General features: G+C 39.2%; 2 protein-coding genes across 5 annotated transcripts in view; one reads left to right on the top strand and one right to left on the bottom strand.

Moving 5' to 3' along the window:
- The window catches only part of ALDH1A2 (aldehyde dehydrogenase 1 family member A2), a 64,298-nt gene extending 55,145 nt beyond the window's left edge, over positions 1 to 9,153 (bottom strand). The window contains exons 1-4 of one of the 3 annotated variants that reach the window (XM_035553950.2): positions 9,096 to 9,153; positions 7,377 to 7,402; positions 5,530 to 5,602; positions 1,704 to 1,802 (exon numbers count right to left, since the gene is read on the bottom strand). Coding sequence is in view for 2 of the 3 variants with exons in the window: in XM_035553949.1 (XP_035409842.1) it covers positions 329 to 445 (117 nt within the window). In the remaining variant the exon portion in view is untranslated. Of the gene's footprint in view, positions 1 to 328; positions 451 to 1,703; positions 1,803 to 5,529; positions 5,603 to 7,376; positions 7,403 to 9,095 lie in introns of those variants that run through there. The other 2 variants (XM_035553949.1, XM_035553952.2) reach the window with 2 other exon arrangements.
- A 206-nt stretch (positions 9,154 to 9,359) lies between these two features.
- Positions 9,360 to 16,625, top strand: part of AQP9 (aquaporin 9) — a 29,440-nt gene continuing 22,174 nt past the window's right edge. The window contains exon 1 of one of the 2 annotated variants that reach the window (XM_035553953.2): positions 9,360 to 9,611. In XM_035553953.2, coding sequence (XP_035409846.1) covers positions 9,510 to 9,611 — 102 coding nt within the window. In that variant the 5' untranslated portion in view covers positions 9,360 to 9,509. Of the gene's footprint in view, positions 9,612 to 9,703; positions 9,763 to 16,625 lie in introns of those variants that run through there. The other variant, XM_035553954.2, reaches the window with a different exon arrangement.

Consider the following 16,625-nt stretch of genomic DNA (forward strand, 5'->3'; position numbering starts at 1 on the left):
CATGGCCGCAGCTGCGGGGGCCGCCTCCCCTCGCCCCGGGACACGCTTCCCTCCTGCTGCGCGGAGGCCGCCCCGGCCCGCCCGGTGCACGTTGCCCGCTTTCCAGAGGCCCGCACGCTGCGAGTGCGCGGGCTGCTGCAGGCCCGGACCCCCGCGTGGCCCCAGAGCGAGGGGCTCCCGGCCCCGTCTGCGCCCGCGCTGCGCTCAGGAAGGAGAGGAGGCAGCAGGGCAAGGCCCGCAGCCCAGTCGCAGCTTTCTCCGTTCCTTAAAGTTCTTTGCAGAAGGAAGAGGACTAGAGGCTGGAACAATTTGTTCGAGCAACAGCCACCTGTTCCTTTCTGCGGGAGGCCACATGCTGCCCGAGGCCGGGCATGTCACGCAGTGGGTTTCTGAGAAGCCCGCAGCCAAATGGAGCCCGGTGCCGTGCTCCCCATGTCAGGCTCATCACGCGCACCCCGAGCAGCACGTGTGCCCTGGCCATCTGTCCCGGCTAGCTGGGTGAAACAGCACGTGGCAGTGGGCTGAGGGAAGTCGGAAATGTGTGGCCAAAGCCCTATGCTCTCTCTGGTCAGAACTTCTAGGCAGAAAATATGTGCAGTGCCCACGATTTTTGTCACTTTAGGCAAAATCAGTAAGTTCTCTTTCCTGATGCAAACACTCCCAACGTTTTGAAACCGATCAGATACCGTGTTTGCAGACAGTATGTTTGCAGTTACAACATTGCAGGTAGATAAACAGAGAAAGGACACCAAAGCATACAGCTGTCCCAAGCTGGCACAAACAAAGCAGCAAGAAATATGCCACATGACCTTTTTATTGACTTAGTCCAGAATAAACGAGGATCTGGCCATGTTTTGATTTTGTTACAATATCCGTTATGTTGACTCCATGGATATTCCTTGCTCCTTGTTTTACTGGCTCACAGATGATTAGAAAGACAGCCAGTGCACCCTTAGTGTTTGTACAGGAGCACGGGACAAAGATTGCTTCTGCACAGGCATGTACACAGGATCCAGAGTGCCATTTAAGGCATTTCTGCGTTAACCTGTACTTCTGTAAATCTCCAGCTCAATAATGAAGAAGGAAACCGCAGATTTTGCTTTCTGTCATTTTTCATACTTCTTCCTTCCCCCCCCCCCCCCCCGACAGAGGAAATGGATCCAAAATACTGTGCTGTAATGTGACAAGCAGAGCTGTCAAATTGTGACACTTGGGATAAGTGAGACTTTTAAACGTCAGAAATTCAGTTTTTAATGGCACCCTGGCAACAAGACCTAACACTTCATCACAAGGATGACAAGTTCTAAAAGCTGTTTTAAAATAAATCAGAGTGGAGATGTGTTCCTTCAAAAACGGACTGAATTAAACAAGTTTGAGGAATGAGAGAACTGTACAACTGTTTCATTCTTAAATTGAGTCAATGAAGTTTGCAGGAGATTTTGGTGAGACCGGATTCTAGTGCATCTGGAGATGCAGTTCAAACCCACATAATTAGGAGTAGCGTAAACTCCTAATTGTCACCAAGCTCCTATGACTCTGTTTCTCAGCATCCTGAGCCTCCAGCGACACTTTGTTGTACAAACCATGCTTCTCTTACGTCTAAAAGCAATTCTGACTGCAAAAGATCTCACAGCTGACTCACCTGCAGACTGCCACCTAAACCCCGCCAGCGTTCCCCGAGTGGCGAATGGTACCGCACTTACCGTGCTGCAGCTCCTGGTCTACAGTCAGCAGAACATGGCAGACACCTGCCTTCGCTCTTCCCAACAGTGGGTGTCCAACTGGTTTTTCTCTTCCTCCACCTGGAAAGACAAACGATGTAGGCCTTAGAGCCAAGACTGCAACTGGGTTCTCATCAAGTGCAACAGCAGCTTTGCCAAACAGCATTCGGAGCGAGGTCTGTGACACGATGTGGGACACACTGGTGAATCCAGCTTGGTGAGCTGGTTCAGCCCTTCAGCACTACCCTGGCTTCTATATGATAGCAAACTGAGATATGGCTTCAGATCATGCAAGTTAATAGTTAATTATTAATATTTAATGCAATTTCTTTGTAGGAGGGATTGCTACCACTATTGCCTTGGACATTAGGACAATAACTCAGTAATAACAATGAATACAGAGGTAAAATGATCTAATTTGTGGAAGAAAAAACACCACTGAAATGGACAGTGGATACAGTGACCCCAAAATTACAGAGGTATTCTCTCTCACTACTTCAATTCCTTGCTCCATTAATATTTCTTATGCTCCTTAGTGAGCTCCAGACTCTTTCTAAGCACTGACACACACAAAGGAACTGAATCACATCATTTTGTCAGACACTTCCAGTGACTCATTTCAAGATCAACTTCAAAACCTGTCCCCCAGTGATTCTGATCTGACCCCTAAGTTCTATTTTATACATAGTTCTCTCAGCTGTCTTTCTGGTGTTTAGCAGTGTTATCTCTGGCTCCTCATACAAATTCAGTATTGATTGAGAGAGCCTACTCCTCTTCACCCTTTGCCTTATGCATCAGTAAATGTCCCTCCCATTTCCTGTGTGCTTTAGAAATCAGTTCTGGGGAGAAAATAGGGGCCAAAAAGAAACTTCCACTAACTTATTTTTTAGCTCAGATTTGCACTTTTGAAATCCGAACTTCATGTTCTGATATATACAGTAAAAGGTTCAGCCTCAGGTGTCCTATTTTAATTGCCTGCTATTTTCATTACTGACTATGATGGCAGCAAATGCTCTTCAGGAGATAGTTGTATTTTAATTTATCTGCAAATATAAATCACACATTATAGCACTTTTTTTCCTCTAGGTTAATTGAATCAATTCTCTAAATGTCTCTAAGCCTGATCATTTGAAAGAGGTTCGCTGTTTGAAATCTTTTTAAGAATTATGGCCCTTGAATTGCGCACAGAATGGTATCAGTCCTTGCTCTAGATAGAGGTATTTTATACAAAGAAGGTAAAAAGTAATACATATAAGCAATATTATCTGTAAAGTAACACCCATAATACTGGGATGAATCTAGAAAGATGTTATGACAGAAATGTTTCAAATATCCCAATTAATTCATTGTCTTAATATTATAAGTCTTGTTAATAATTGCTTAATAATGGGTCTGGATATATTTTATGTTCTAAAATCTACTTTTATTTTCTTTATTTCTACATTACATTTAACATTAAAAAAAAAGAAAAAGTAAAAGCTGATATCAAGAACAACCATTTTTTATTACTGAAAATCCAGGAATGGCCAGTGAAGAAAACTTGATTTAACGTAGTTTTTACTAAAAGTAAATCCAACAGATCAGTTTTCTGTCCTGTGATATTGGTCATTTTATACCAGTAGAACTGTAAATTGCTGCTATGGTAAATTCAGTCCTAAATTTAAACTTGGATTTAAGCAAGCCACACATAATTCATGTACAGTGACGGTGATGAAACAGAATGTGCTTGGAAAGACTGTCAGTGTTTGGCTCAATTTTAGAAATGAGTCCGTTTCAAAAATTAATATTATGGTTTAAGTCCACACTTGAAATGCAGCATGTCCCACACCAGACAATTGTGCAGAAGGCCCGTTTTGCCTGTGATGGAGTAAACCCAAGATGCAGCTCCTCAAGTCTGAAGTCTTCCTGAGCCCATCCAGCCCACAGTGCTTGGCTGGCCACCACCGTACAGAAGCTCACCACCTGCTCTGCAAAGCAGCACCCATCTTTTTCCACAGAGTGGACGGGTGGTGAGGGGCTGTGCCTCAGGACAGTGCTGTAAAGAACACTTGCCAATAACTGGGAAGATAACACGCAACATGCTTCTGAGCTGTAGGAACTCTGTCCTGAGTTTAAATACATAACACACCCTCCTATTGTGAATTTCTCTTCAATTTACCTGTTTGAATTTATTATTTGTAAAACACATCAAGCCTCAAATGGATTGACCTTCTGCTAATGTACATTACCTAATGAATGGATGCAATTAACTAATTCATATTGGACTATTGCACTTTCCAGGTCACATTTATCATCACTAAATGTGTGATCTAGTTTGCAAGTTTAAATTTTTTATTATTACCCTTTAAACTAAAGAAATAAGTCTTATATTTAATTACCTGAACTTACATATTCAATTAATAGCTTAATTAACTTAATGAATATGGATACAGCACAGAAGTACCAAAAGATTGCTGCTTGGATGTGCTCCTAAGTACACTCTGTAACGGGCATGCTCTGAACCTCAGAACAATTTTTTCTATTATTATTATTTTTATTAAAAAATTTTGGCTGGGGAATTCCAAAGGAATTGGGCCTGACAATCCAACATTCCTATACAGGGGCCCGAGACAGTTTTATCATCTATATTGTTAGCATTTCATATGTAAAGACAATCCCAGAAGCAAAGCTTACATTTCTGCAAAGAGGATTTAAACATTCAAATGTGAATCATTCTGACTGAAAGGGAATTAAAATAATGAAAAACAAGCAGAACAGCACCTCACTTACTAAAGGACAAAGGACAAATGTTTAGAGCATGGAAGCAAAACAAACAAACACTCTCCTTGTGGGACTGAGGCAAGAAAGCACCAGGAACAGCATCTCTTACAGAAAACACTTCTGTAATGGAGTGCGGAAATGTGGCTAGATGGCAGTGAATCTGGGGGGTGCACTTGGAGTGGGAGAAAGCTGAAGGTAAGTGGGTTGGCAAGTCAGATGAAGGAAACACTGTCATTTTCCTGTGGTTCAGAACCATGAATCTGCTGTCATACTTAGCTACGTTTATTTGTTTGCCAAACATTATTTTGTCTTTTTGCCAATGGAGTCAAATCTGTAATTACCATTGACTTTTATATATCTTTTTTATTATTTAGGTAGGTTCAGATCTGCTTTTCACAACCCTACAGCTCTACTGGTAGCCATAGTAAGTCACAGGGTGTCTGTTGCTATAGGGAATGTGTCCTCGTAGAAAGGTAAAAGGTTTTGACGATGTGTCCCATTCCAGTTAAGAAAACACAGGGCTTAGATCAATGCAAGCCCATAGGATATACTTTGAGCTTTTCTGCATACAGCATGGGTACAGTTACCAAGAAATCTGTTATTTTTAAAAGCAAAGCTGAATTTAAAAATTCAATCTTAATTTTGAGGGCTTTTTATACAGAAACATGATGTAGAAAAAGTTATTCTAAAAAGTACATGCTGTCAATCACCTTTCCTTGCATTTACTTTTCATGTACATTAACTGTTCCAAAAAAGGGAAAGCGCAAAATGTTTTATCTGGACACTGAGAATACAGAAACAGAGAAGAAAGTACAAAGAAATTCCCAATGGGTCACCTTGTGTGCCCTACTGCTCCCTCCAAGGTGGGCCCAGCTAAACCTGAGCTTCACATTGCAGATGCTTGCTTCTATGAGCACTTATTCACCAGGGACTAGACCAGAGACAGAAGATGATCAGAAAGTACAGGAACTAAAGAAATGGTTTTTTTTTGTGTACTCAAAAACATTAGAATGCTGAATTGCAGTACGTTCAGATCATCCTCACTTACATTTTTTGAGTTCCCCAGCAGCAGGTTCAATAAATAAAACAGAAAATGTCCTTTAGGTACCACGCAGCAGTTTCTGTAGGAAAATATAAATATAAATATAAATATAAATATAAATATAAATATAAATATAAATTAGGCAAAGGCATTTATAAAGGAACATGTATTATAGTGGACATACTCATTCAGATTTTATCCAATTCAACTAAAATCAGCAGATTTAGACAAAAATAATTTGGCACATATTATTACAGTACAAAAAAAAAGTGTTATATTTATAGCCTTGGTGTCCCCAGCTGTGTTGGTTTAGGTTTTATTACATCAGTAATAACAATTTATGTGATACTCCGAATAATGTAGTTTTAAAAATTCAGTACAGTATATCCTGTTACTCATGGGCTTTAAACTGTGGGAGCTATGTGTATTATTCTCTACTTTGCTATTTCTGTAGGAGTGAAGATTACTCATAAAAATGGTTAGGTTATATACACTGTTTGAATTCCTACTCCACTTGAATCCAGGTGAGGAGAAGAAATAGTTCAGTTCAGACTGCCTTGGGGGTAAGGGTCCCAAGGGTCTCAGTCTTCTGGTCTAAGGTCACACATTCAAGCATGAACAATAATATCAACATGCTTTTTGACATCTCTAAAGAATGCCAATAGATTTGTGAGGCATAACCTCCCTTAACAGAAACCATTTGATGCTTCTACGGACTATTAGCTTTATCTGTGTCTATTGGTTTTTTTCTTTACTACAGTTCATCTGATTTCCCTGGTATGGAAGTCAGACTGACAGTTCTGTAGTTCCCATGATCACCCTTGGAGCCCTCTTTTAAGAGACCAGTGGATCAGTGCTAAATTTCCTATGTTCCAGTTTGCTGGCATTAAGATCGGATACAGGAAAAAAAACAACCCACTGGTACTAGCACTTGAATAACAGAACATTTGAATTCCTTGAGGGAATTCTGCACAGCTCCAGCAATTAGTCACTGTTTAACATATCAATTTCTCCTATATTCTGTCCTACTGAGAATTCATTTTAGGACAGTTCCTCATGCTCAGCCCACCTGAAGTTTGGTTCTTTAGCAAGGCAAAAAAATTCTTTTAGCTTTTCTGCTGAGTTGACCACCTTAAATGCTTCTTCTACACTTTTCATCCTCTATAGCTTTACTTACTTTCTTCCAGGACTCCTCTGTGGAAGAAATTTGAAAAAGTTGGTATCACTCCTACATTCTTGTCAAGGTGCTCCTTAAAATCTTTTTGGTAACCTATGTTGTGATTCCACATTTAAGATGACAGTTTGTACTATTTTCTATGATCCTTGTTTATATATGACTTCCATTTTTGAAAGTTGTCCGCAATTTCTTCCCTCAGACTACACAGCTGTTACTACTTAGAGGTGGCACAGCTATTATCCTTACCATTGTGACACTGGGAGCAGGGCCCAGGTAAGGGAGATTGGCAGAGAACAGTAATCACTGTGCTATTTTCTTTCCATTGTTCAGCCAGGTTGTCCAAGTATTGTATGTGACAAAAAGGCAGTATCAGGGAACATGGATTAGTAATTAAGGTCAAAGGTTTCCTGCACTTCTTTCATCTTTACATTTCACTCAACTTTCACATAATGCCATGTAAATATTTATTAGATTTGGGAAGTGTCTTTAGAATCTCATTTTGAATATAATGAAAGGATATACTGAATTCAAATTTTATGCATTGCCCCTTTTTTGCATTTGAAAAAAAATATTTAAAAGTGCAGTAGTGACTTTAAATTGCTGGTTGCCAAAAGCTGGAAAGATTTGCCAAATTATTGAAGAAAATCTGACGAAGGCAAATGTAAACGGTACATACTTGTGTCAGGAACATGGTTCTCCACCCTGTAAAGAAAAAAAAAAATTATGGGAAAGGCAACATCATCTGGACAAATGAGTAGGGGATTCTGTCTCTGTCACTGACATGTTATTTTGATGTCATTAGTTGAAAAATAGTTAATGCTTTCATACCTGTTATGAGACTAAACTAAGAGGTAGTTGCATACTACTTTGTGAAGGAGACCTGCATCTGCACAAGAGAAAGATCTGCTATGGACAAACAACTAAAAATTGCTCTCATAAATGTATTTATTTCTCATTTTCCTGGAAGAGAGGAAGCAGTTTATCTCATTCTTCCTGTAATGAATGGCCTCCTCAGGATCCTCCCTCAGCTCTACTGTACCCATAATTCTGCAAGACAAATTCTCTCACAGACATAATAAACATATACTTTAACATCCTGTGATAATTAAGGTCCTGAAAAATATCTTTGTTTTGTGGCCGTATGGGGTAAAGGTTTTCAAACTGCAGTACATAAGCTGTTTTCTGTGGCTTCCCAGAAGCAGCTTCAGCCATCTCTGTGCAAGTGCAGACCTCCACTGCAGAATAAACCTCTGCATCTGTGTGTGCCTGCTGCTGCACAGGTGCTCACCCAGCTCATGCAGCACCAGGACAGATGCAGTCTTCTTGCAACTCATCACCTATGTGGCTCTCTACAGGCCAGCATTTTCTGAAGCAGCTACTGGCGAAGTGGTATTTGAATGCTGAGGCAGAGATAGCAAAAAGAACATGCAAAAAGGCTTAAGGATTAAAATTGGATAGTGAGGGTAAACTGGGTGGTAAGAGGGATAAACTGGTGGTGGTAAAGAGGCTACAGCTGTAGTGAACATTCAACAAATCCTAGACTGAGAAAAAGATGAACACTGATGGGATTGTAGAAGTGACCCATTTGCCCAGTTCCATAAGTCTTTGTCCTGTTCACAGCTGAATAGGGCAGTACTGACAGACCTAAACACATTTGCCACCAAGGTAAAAAAAGGAAGAGGACAGATACAAACTGAGGCACCGGACATCTACAACACATGCTAAAATAACCTACCACAACTGGGCTCAGCTTTTGGTGTTAAGTCAAATGACAGAAAATATTTGTAAATCAACCAGATGACATATCAGTGAGGTTAGTATCACATCTGATAAAAGCATTCACAATGCATAAAAGATTAAAAGTGTAATATTTTTCTCTAAGAAGTCCAATTCTTTGAGATATTCACCAACTTCAGGTCTTAAGATAATGGCCAATAATAATATAATGCTTCATATTATAGCACCTATGCGCTTTTAAGCTAAATATAATTGGGAGCATACAGTCATTCTCAGTGCTTCATTTGCCTATACTGCATTATAGAGAGCCACTGGACCAAAGCAGATTTCATTAAATGTTCCTAATTTATTCTGCCTTGTTGCTCTTTTGTAAACAGAGCAGGTCACTAGAGAGCAAGGCATTGAGTCCAAAAAGAGCATCGTGTGTGAATGTACAAATTCAACATACAACCAAGGTAAGATTCCTCATTAGCCACTAAAATCCCTCAGAACTGACCAGGTAAGAGCTTTTATTTACAGGGTAGAGCATAGCATCCTCACAAGCATTCAATCTCTTTTACAACTTCCCCTTGAAAAGGTTTCAGACAGCCAATAGTAGCATGGCTTAAATCCCAATCTAGGTCAGAGTGAATTTTTCAACCATATTTTGACTCCTTACTTTGTGGTTTCTCTTTTTGCCTTTCTTCTCGATCAGGGTGACAGGAACATTTTATCCATTTTTACCAGGAAGAAAAAAAAAAAAAAGTAATGTAGCCAGAAAGATAATGATTAATCCATTCTGCAAGAAAAAAGAAAAGTTCTGATTGTAAACTTACTGGTATTATCTAACCAGTATAAATAGAAGCATACTCACACAAGGCACAGGATGGAAAACTCATGATGAATTGTTAGGGCATGTTGTGTTGGTTCTGTCAATGCCTGCAGTCAGATGATTTCACTGGCTGTACAGGATGAAATCTCATATTTCAATGTATAAGTAAAAGTGTCAAAGTTCAGCTGAAGCAGGGACGATTACAGAGCAAATTTTGTGTGTATTTGTAACTAGGGCACCAGAGCAATAGAGGAAGCCAAAATGAGCCGGAAAAGCAAAAGGAGTTTAAAGGAGAAATTTGCCTTGAAGAACAGCTTGGTTAAAGAAGCCCTTTCAGAATTCCTGGGAACTTTTATATTGATAGTAAGTGTCAGCTGCTTTCCTTCCTTCCTACTAATTTAATGTTGGACAGTGCTTGTAAGGGGACATGTATGCTTTTTCTTGTACTATACCAGCAGCGTGGTTACTGCCTGAAAAACAATGCACACCCTTGAATGAATTGCTTCTATTTATGGTAAGTTTGTAATTCCTTTCTTCACCTGATGTAATTATCACTGGCTATTAAAAACTCATAGCTTTATATATTACAACTGATAAACATTTGATTTTTATAGAAGCAGAATTTCATCGAACAACTATGTTTTAAAACATCTAGATATACACAGTGAATATTAACAACTCTCGTATTTGTTTTTTAAAAACTCAGCATTTTATTCTACTTTCACTTCTATGCACAACTTCCATTTGCTTTAACAAACCTATTGTATTGCACATTTAAAAGAGAATTTTAGCTGAGTTATTTTCCTGTGCTACACAGCGATTTAGCCATGTGACTTGTAGTGAATTTATTCAGTTACACTGCTGAATCTTCAGAGATTTTGTAAGCTAACTATTTTTGGTTTTGTTTTTAACTATATTACATAAATTATACATTTGTTTGGTTCTGTAGTGCTGTTACAATATTAGGTAAATAACAAAGCTCCATGTTTCCATATCCCCAAAGCTTTTTGACTTCATTTCTTGCTCAAGATTTCTGTGCATTTTGCACTGGGAAACAGAGCTGTCTGGTGATTTACCAGGGTAGAGAGCAGGCTCAGTAGCAGAGCTGGAAGTCAAGCAGCTAGAATATTTATGCCAAACTCTTTCTTCCTCTTCTTAGTCTGAACAAGACAGTCTTGCTTATTGCTAAATATTTCATCATAGTGAAAGGGCAGAAAAAATAAAAATCGGGCATAGGAATGACATAGTGTATTTTATAACTGTAACTATATTAGCTAAATTTCAAGTAAGCCATCTAAAAAATTCCAGTAGCTCATAAAATACATGAAAATAATGGTCTTTACTACACTTCAGCCAACTGAAGTGCACAGGCACTAAAGTAACATTATTCTCAAATTTAATACGATCCATAAGACATTACAGTAAGGAGCACATTTAGAAGCAAGGAGCACAAAGCACTTTACAAACATTAATGAATTAAGTGTCACAACACCCTGGTAAGGAGGGGAAATGTCATTATCTTCATTTTATATATTAGCAAACCTGATTAGAGCAGACTGCACAGGAAGCCTGTTGCAGAACTCTGAATATAACCCAGATCACCTGACTTCCATTCCTCTGTCCTCGCCACAATATCATCCTCCTCTGTCCATTAATACAATTAAGCAAGTGAAGAAAACGTATTAAAGTGCAGATTAGATCGCAAATGCTATTATTTAATGTCCTGCTGCACAAGACTAGAAGGAAATGGAAACGCAGAGTCCATTTTCTATTATATTCCCCATATGAATATAATAGAAAATGAAGCTTTAAAATTGTTGTTGGTAATTTGACTGAATTTCTTAATTCTATTTTACCCTTTCTAGTTTTATGCTTGGCTTAAAGCAGAGAAGATCCTCACATGGATTAAACTGCAGCTTTCCAAGTGCTCAGATACCTCGATTTATTTTTAGACTGTGCAAGTTAGCAGCAGTACAAAGTTTATTGGGAAGAAATGGACTTTTCTGCTGTTATTTATTGCTACTGCTTTTAGGCTCTGTCAGCTAGTAAGTTGTTTCTCTTAAAGAGCAGACAAATATTAAACTTATTAACTTAAATTAGAGCTAATCAAAGGGGCACCCTGATAAGTCAGGAGGCAGAAATCCTTGAAAAACAGACTATGTATGCAAAAGAAGTGATAGCTTTCTTCCACTATACTACAACTATGTTTTAATCCTGTTACAAACTGAAAGCGAGATGAGAGTTCACAGCCTACAGCACTGTTCATTTGAATCTTTCCTGAAAGCCATTTTTTGCCACTGTGATGGGTTTTACAGCTTGTACGGAGGACCTGTGCCAGGGAGCAGGGCAGGGATGAGCCATTCCATTATCCACAGGCTCTCTCTGGAAGTCAGTGTTAACTGATGGTACCTAAACCTGTGATCAGCCCAGTACCTCTAGAAGCCAGCTGGGTGAAACTCCATCCCCCTGAATCACCTATTTCTATTTCTTCTGGAGAACGTCACAGACCATGTACTATTAAGAGCTTAAGTTACCATCTTGGGTAACTCTCAAGTCTTGCAATATTATTTTCCAAACTGTAAAGTGTAAAATCTGTAAGATTAATTTCAGGACACCTAGAACATCAGGCAAATAACAAGCCTTCCCCTGGCGTTGAGAAGGGCTCCACCTGCAGAGCTGAACAGAATTGAGACGACAAGCCTTGAAAAAGTCCCTGGGTATAGAGTTTGGATAACATCTCCTGGTTATCTCTACTTAATATGCTGTGGTTTGCCTTGCAGCATAGTCTCAGAGCCTGCAAACTGAATTCTTTTCAGATGAAACTGAAGTGGAAGGAGAGCTCCAGAAGCACAGCAAAGGTGCTGACCATTAATAGATGCTCAGCCACTGGATCAGACTAGAGATACGGCTAAGCAATCCCCACCCTGAGATGTCCATAGTTAGGTCCTCTAAACTGGCTGCTTCACAGATCTGCTTATATTGCACAGCATGCCTTGGTAATATGGACTAGCCGCTGCCAGCCCCTCTCTCTGCTTACCAAAGCACCTGATTTGAGGCTTTCTGAGGGTTCAGTGAACAACACTATACTGTACAAATCTGGAAGTCCTCTGCTGTATAGGCAGATCCAATGGTATACAGAGCAGCTGCTGTTATCGCCTGGCTGGGTAATCCTGTTGGTGATTAGGCTACTTTACTCTTAGACCTATTCTTCCAGGGGAACAATATTTCTTTCAGTATCAGGCTGTGAATTATTCCCTAAGGCACAGCACAGCTTCTCCAGTTACATTCTGGGACAAGAATTGGAGCAGTAGAAAACATACATTTTTCAGTCCATAACCAAATGCAAATTGCATGTGGTTTTGGTTATACTGAGCTTTTGGTTACTGTCTTGAACTATATCACATTCACTTTATGAGGTTCCATCAAGCTGAGAAAATGTTGTGCTTAAACACATATGTGTTTTCTATTAAAAACAAAACAAAACAACAAACAGTGATGCATTTTTAATATATCTAAGTTACACTTGCAGCATAGGCAATGAGGAATGTGCATTAGGCTTGGTATTTCTGTTTTCACATTATTTGTGAGCTCCTGTCTATGCCTTGCATTTGCCTTGGTACGTCCCATGGCAAACCCCCAACCTGCAAAGTTTCATTGTGCCATTTGTAATTTAAAATGAATATCCTTACAAATACACAATCTGCCTATAAAGTTTTTAACGAACATTTGAAAAGGAAGACGCTTTCTATGAAGCAGATATTGAGTATTGTAGTTTTTGCACAGTGTGTTTAGAACCAACTTCTGGGACAGGTCCCTCCATCCCACACCTGTGCAACAGGTCCCGCAGGTGGGAGAATGCCAGCCCCTTTGTAGTGCGGTGGGCTCAGAGGCCAGTGCATACACACATCAGTCTCAGCCTCAGCCTTCTGTAGTTGGGGCTGTCCTGAGGCCTCCCTTGAGAAAGAGCACTCTGGGGAGCTTTTTGTTTTCCAGCGTGTCTCTTGGTTCAGTATGTTTCCTCTCGGGGCTCCTGTGGGTTACTGTGGGAGGGACCAACTGGGTATCAGCACAAAAGAGTAAAGAAGCCATGCTGAATCAGATAGATGGCTTATGTGACTTTCCAGGGAGTCTGCCTGGAACTCAACTAGCCAACTGCCTCTGTGCTTTTAATCATGTTTCTCTCCATATTTCTCCTTTGGGACTTGGCTGCATTGCTCTCAAACAAAATGGGATTTATTCTGGCTTATGCCATTAAGTATATCTGAATTGGAATAGTTCCAAAAAGAGAAGCCAAATGGGCCATGTGGCTTCCTTTACCAGCTACTGCTCACCTAACATAGTTTGTATTTCATTTTCACTCTGAAGAGCATCTTACTAAACAGTTTCCCAGAAAGGAGCTGCACAACAGCCAGTGTCTCCCGAGTCCAGAGCAGCATACGTTTCTTTGATGAAACAGAACACAGGCTTCCATTTAGCATACAAAGACGAGTAGGCAGCATATTTGCAACTTTCTATTGCTTCTCTAAGGACACAGTCAAATAAGTGAGTATGACCAACACTGAGCAAATTAAGACATCATCATCCTCAGTTGTTACTGTTGTACCAAGTGGAAAACTAAATGAATGTTCCCACAATTCTCACTGTGCATTGCCCCACCCAAAGTAAACAGGGACACAAAAGCCAGCTAGCAGTGAGAAGGATTCCTTTTCTATTCCAAAGCCCAGACCCCATCTGGAAGCAGGGAGCCTCTTGCAAAAATCTCACTGAAGCAAACGTTTGTGTGTGCAGAGGCTGCAGTGCATCAGCACCTGCATGAATTGAGTGCATGACATCGCCCACTGCAAACAATCCAACTAATTAGAAGAATGGCTATTTACCTGTTGCTCATCAAAATCTTTTTGTCTTGTTTTCATATTCTGACCACTTCATTATGTAAGTTATCATTTCTGCTTTCTTGGGGAGCTCAGTCTTGCCTGAAAAATTTTTAAGTGTGACATTTCATGGATTTTTTCAGTCTAGAAGATTAAAATGTAAGCAACTGTTCAATATCTTTCTTTTTGTGGCCCTAGATTCCAGTGCATGTTACTTACAATACTGTACAGTAATATATATCCATTATTCCAAGCATGCATTAGAATCCTCATTACATATTATTACATGAAAGCAAATCTAGCTTTTCATCATTTACTCCTTAGATAAGTGTTTAGTGTTTAATACAAAATTACTACTTAGAATTTTTACACAAAGAAAATAAATTCTTGTTCTAAATTTTTGTGAAATGGAGACTTTGTATAGAATGAAATGGCTTACAGCAATAGTAAGTAGGAGTAATCTCTAACAAATTTGTTTGAGATTAGCACTGACTTTCCTGCAGTACAGAATCTTATATAATTGCCTGTTAGACAATGAACTTAAGTTTGTCAAAGGTAGACAAAAAAGATTATTAAAACATTTATAATTGTGATATATCGCTCAACAGATTTTTAAATATTATACAATGCTACAAATACCACGGGTCTCAGCCATGGTTGTACTCTGAAAAGTGGTTCATATTCCACAGAGATCCATAAATTAGGGTCTCTAGCAGTAATATTATAGTTCAACCACTAAATAATTGAAGTCACTCATGAATCTGACGTCACAGAATTTAATCCTGAACTTCCAGACCAAAACCGCTCATTTTATGGGAATAAGAGGCTTCCTTTCCATGTCATCCCAAACTCAGAGTCCTTTCTGTTTCAGTTAATGTACTGGTTGTATATATTTTAAGACCTTACATTTTGCTAATGATTCTGTTGAAGATGTGCAAACTCTTCCACCTTCTTGCAACTGTATAAGATTAGCATTGTAAACAGAAGTCAAAGTGGTAATAAAGATCCTCAGGTGGGCTCAGTGTAAGGAGGTGTTGTTGTACAGTGCGATTATTTCTATAATTTTACATTATCAAATAACTTTTTTTTTTCTAGAAAACACTTAGATCTCCCTGAAGTCATTCTTTAATTCAGCTAAATAGTTAGCAATGTGAAGGAACTGAAAGGAAGGTTACCCAACCATTCTTCTACCCTGTGTGTTCATTACGGCAAATAATTCTGAAAAGTCACAGGAAATTCTTTGGTTTCAATACAACCTGAAGCGCAAAAATTATGGTTATTTGTTTTTTTTCCAGTATATGACATTTTAGACTTTCAGGTGACTCAGATGTTCTGTATTGCATGGAAGACTTAGAAGAGAGTTATCTTGAACTTTGCAATATCAGCCCTAACACATAACGGCTCTCATTGTTCAACCAAGAGGTTCCAGTAAATTGAACCTGATTTTGTGAGAAGTTTTTCTGTAGATGCTTTTTATTTTTTTCCCCCAGAAAGTCTGCATCTATAGAACTGAAGTGTAGGCACTCTCCCTTAGCCTCACAGAAGATTCACAGTTGGAATCTTTGAAGGAATGAGAGTGCAAAATGTCAGTTTAGGTTTTACAGGCAGAAATTTACAAGCTTTTTTTTCAAACCTTTGGCCAAATTAAAAAATAGTAATAAAAGTAATCACTTTTTAAAACTGTCATAAACTGTTGGAGAACAGAAGAGATAACAGATGTGGTTCATGCCATACAGTGAGTTTATGTCTCTGTGATCTCAACACTTGAGATGAATGAACCACTCTAGCTAAAAATGCATTCTAGTGAGGTCTCCAGTCCATGGTCTGTTTTAAAGGAGAATTTGATTCAGTTCCTTCTAACCCATCCCTAAAAGGCTTCTTTACTAAAAAAGAGGAAGCATTCAGCTCAAAGAAACATTTTTTTTCACCAACAGAAAAGAACTTAGAAATAAAACATACTGAGTCTTTATCGTAACTGTGCCCCTCGAACATGAGGGCACAGCAAAGCTCCAGCTGCCCTGCTTCTGCACCCAAAGGAGAGTCAAAGAAAAGATATGTACCATTATATTGTTAAGAGATGATAGGAAACCTCCTTTCTCAGAAACGTCAAAGCATGCTCCTGTATTCTCCAAGCACCATTACAAAGACTAAACACATTTAATCCTAGTTTAGAGAGATTTTAATCTTTTCAGTTGGTGTAGGAAGCAAAGCAGAACAGTACACCTCAGCTCAAGAGTAAGAGTAACCTGGGAGGGCAGCAGCACCTGACTATACTCCTTTTTTATGAGGCTACTAGGTAAGATTTTCTTCCCTTGCCTCATCTTTGCTTCCTAGCCCCTTTATAAGGGGCCATGTTTCACTCCTGAGAGTTTGCATCTAAACATGAAATGTTTCATTTCCTTTCTCTCCTAAATTTCTAAAACTTAGTAAGAAAATAAAAACAATCTTCTCTTAAGAAATTGACTCAAGCCAGTTACCCTGTATAATTTAGGAAAGAAAAGCATTT

Source organism: Cygnus atratus, chromosome 11, assembly GCF_013377495.2.
Source record: "Cygnus atratus isolate AKBS03 ecotype Queensland, Australia chromosome 11, CAtr_DNAZoo_HiC_assembly, whole genome shotgun sequence".
In the NCBI taxonomy this organism is placed as follows: domain Eukaryota; kingdom Metazoa; phylum Chordata; class Aves; order Anseriformes; family Anatidae; genus Cygnus; species Cygnus atratus.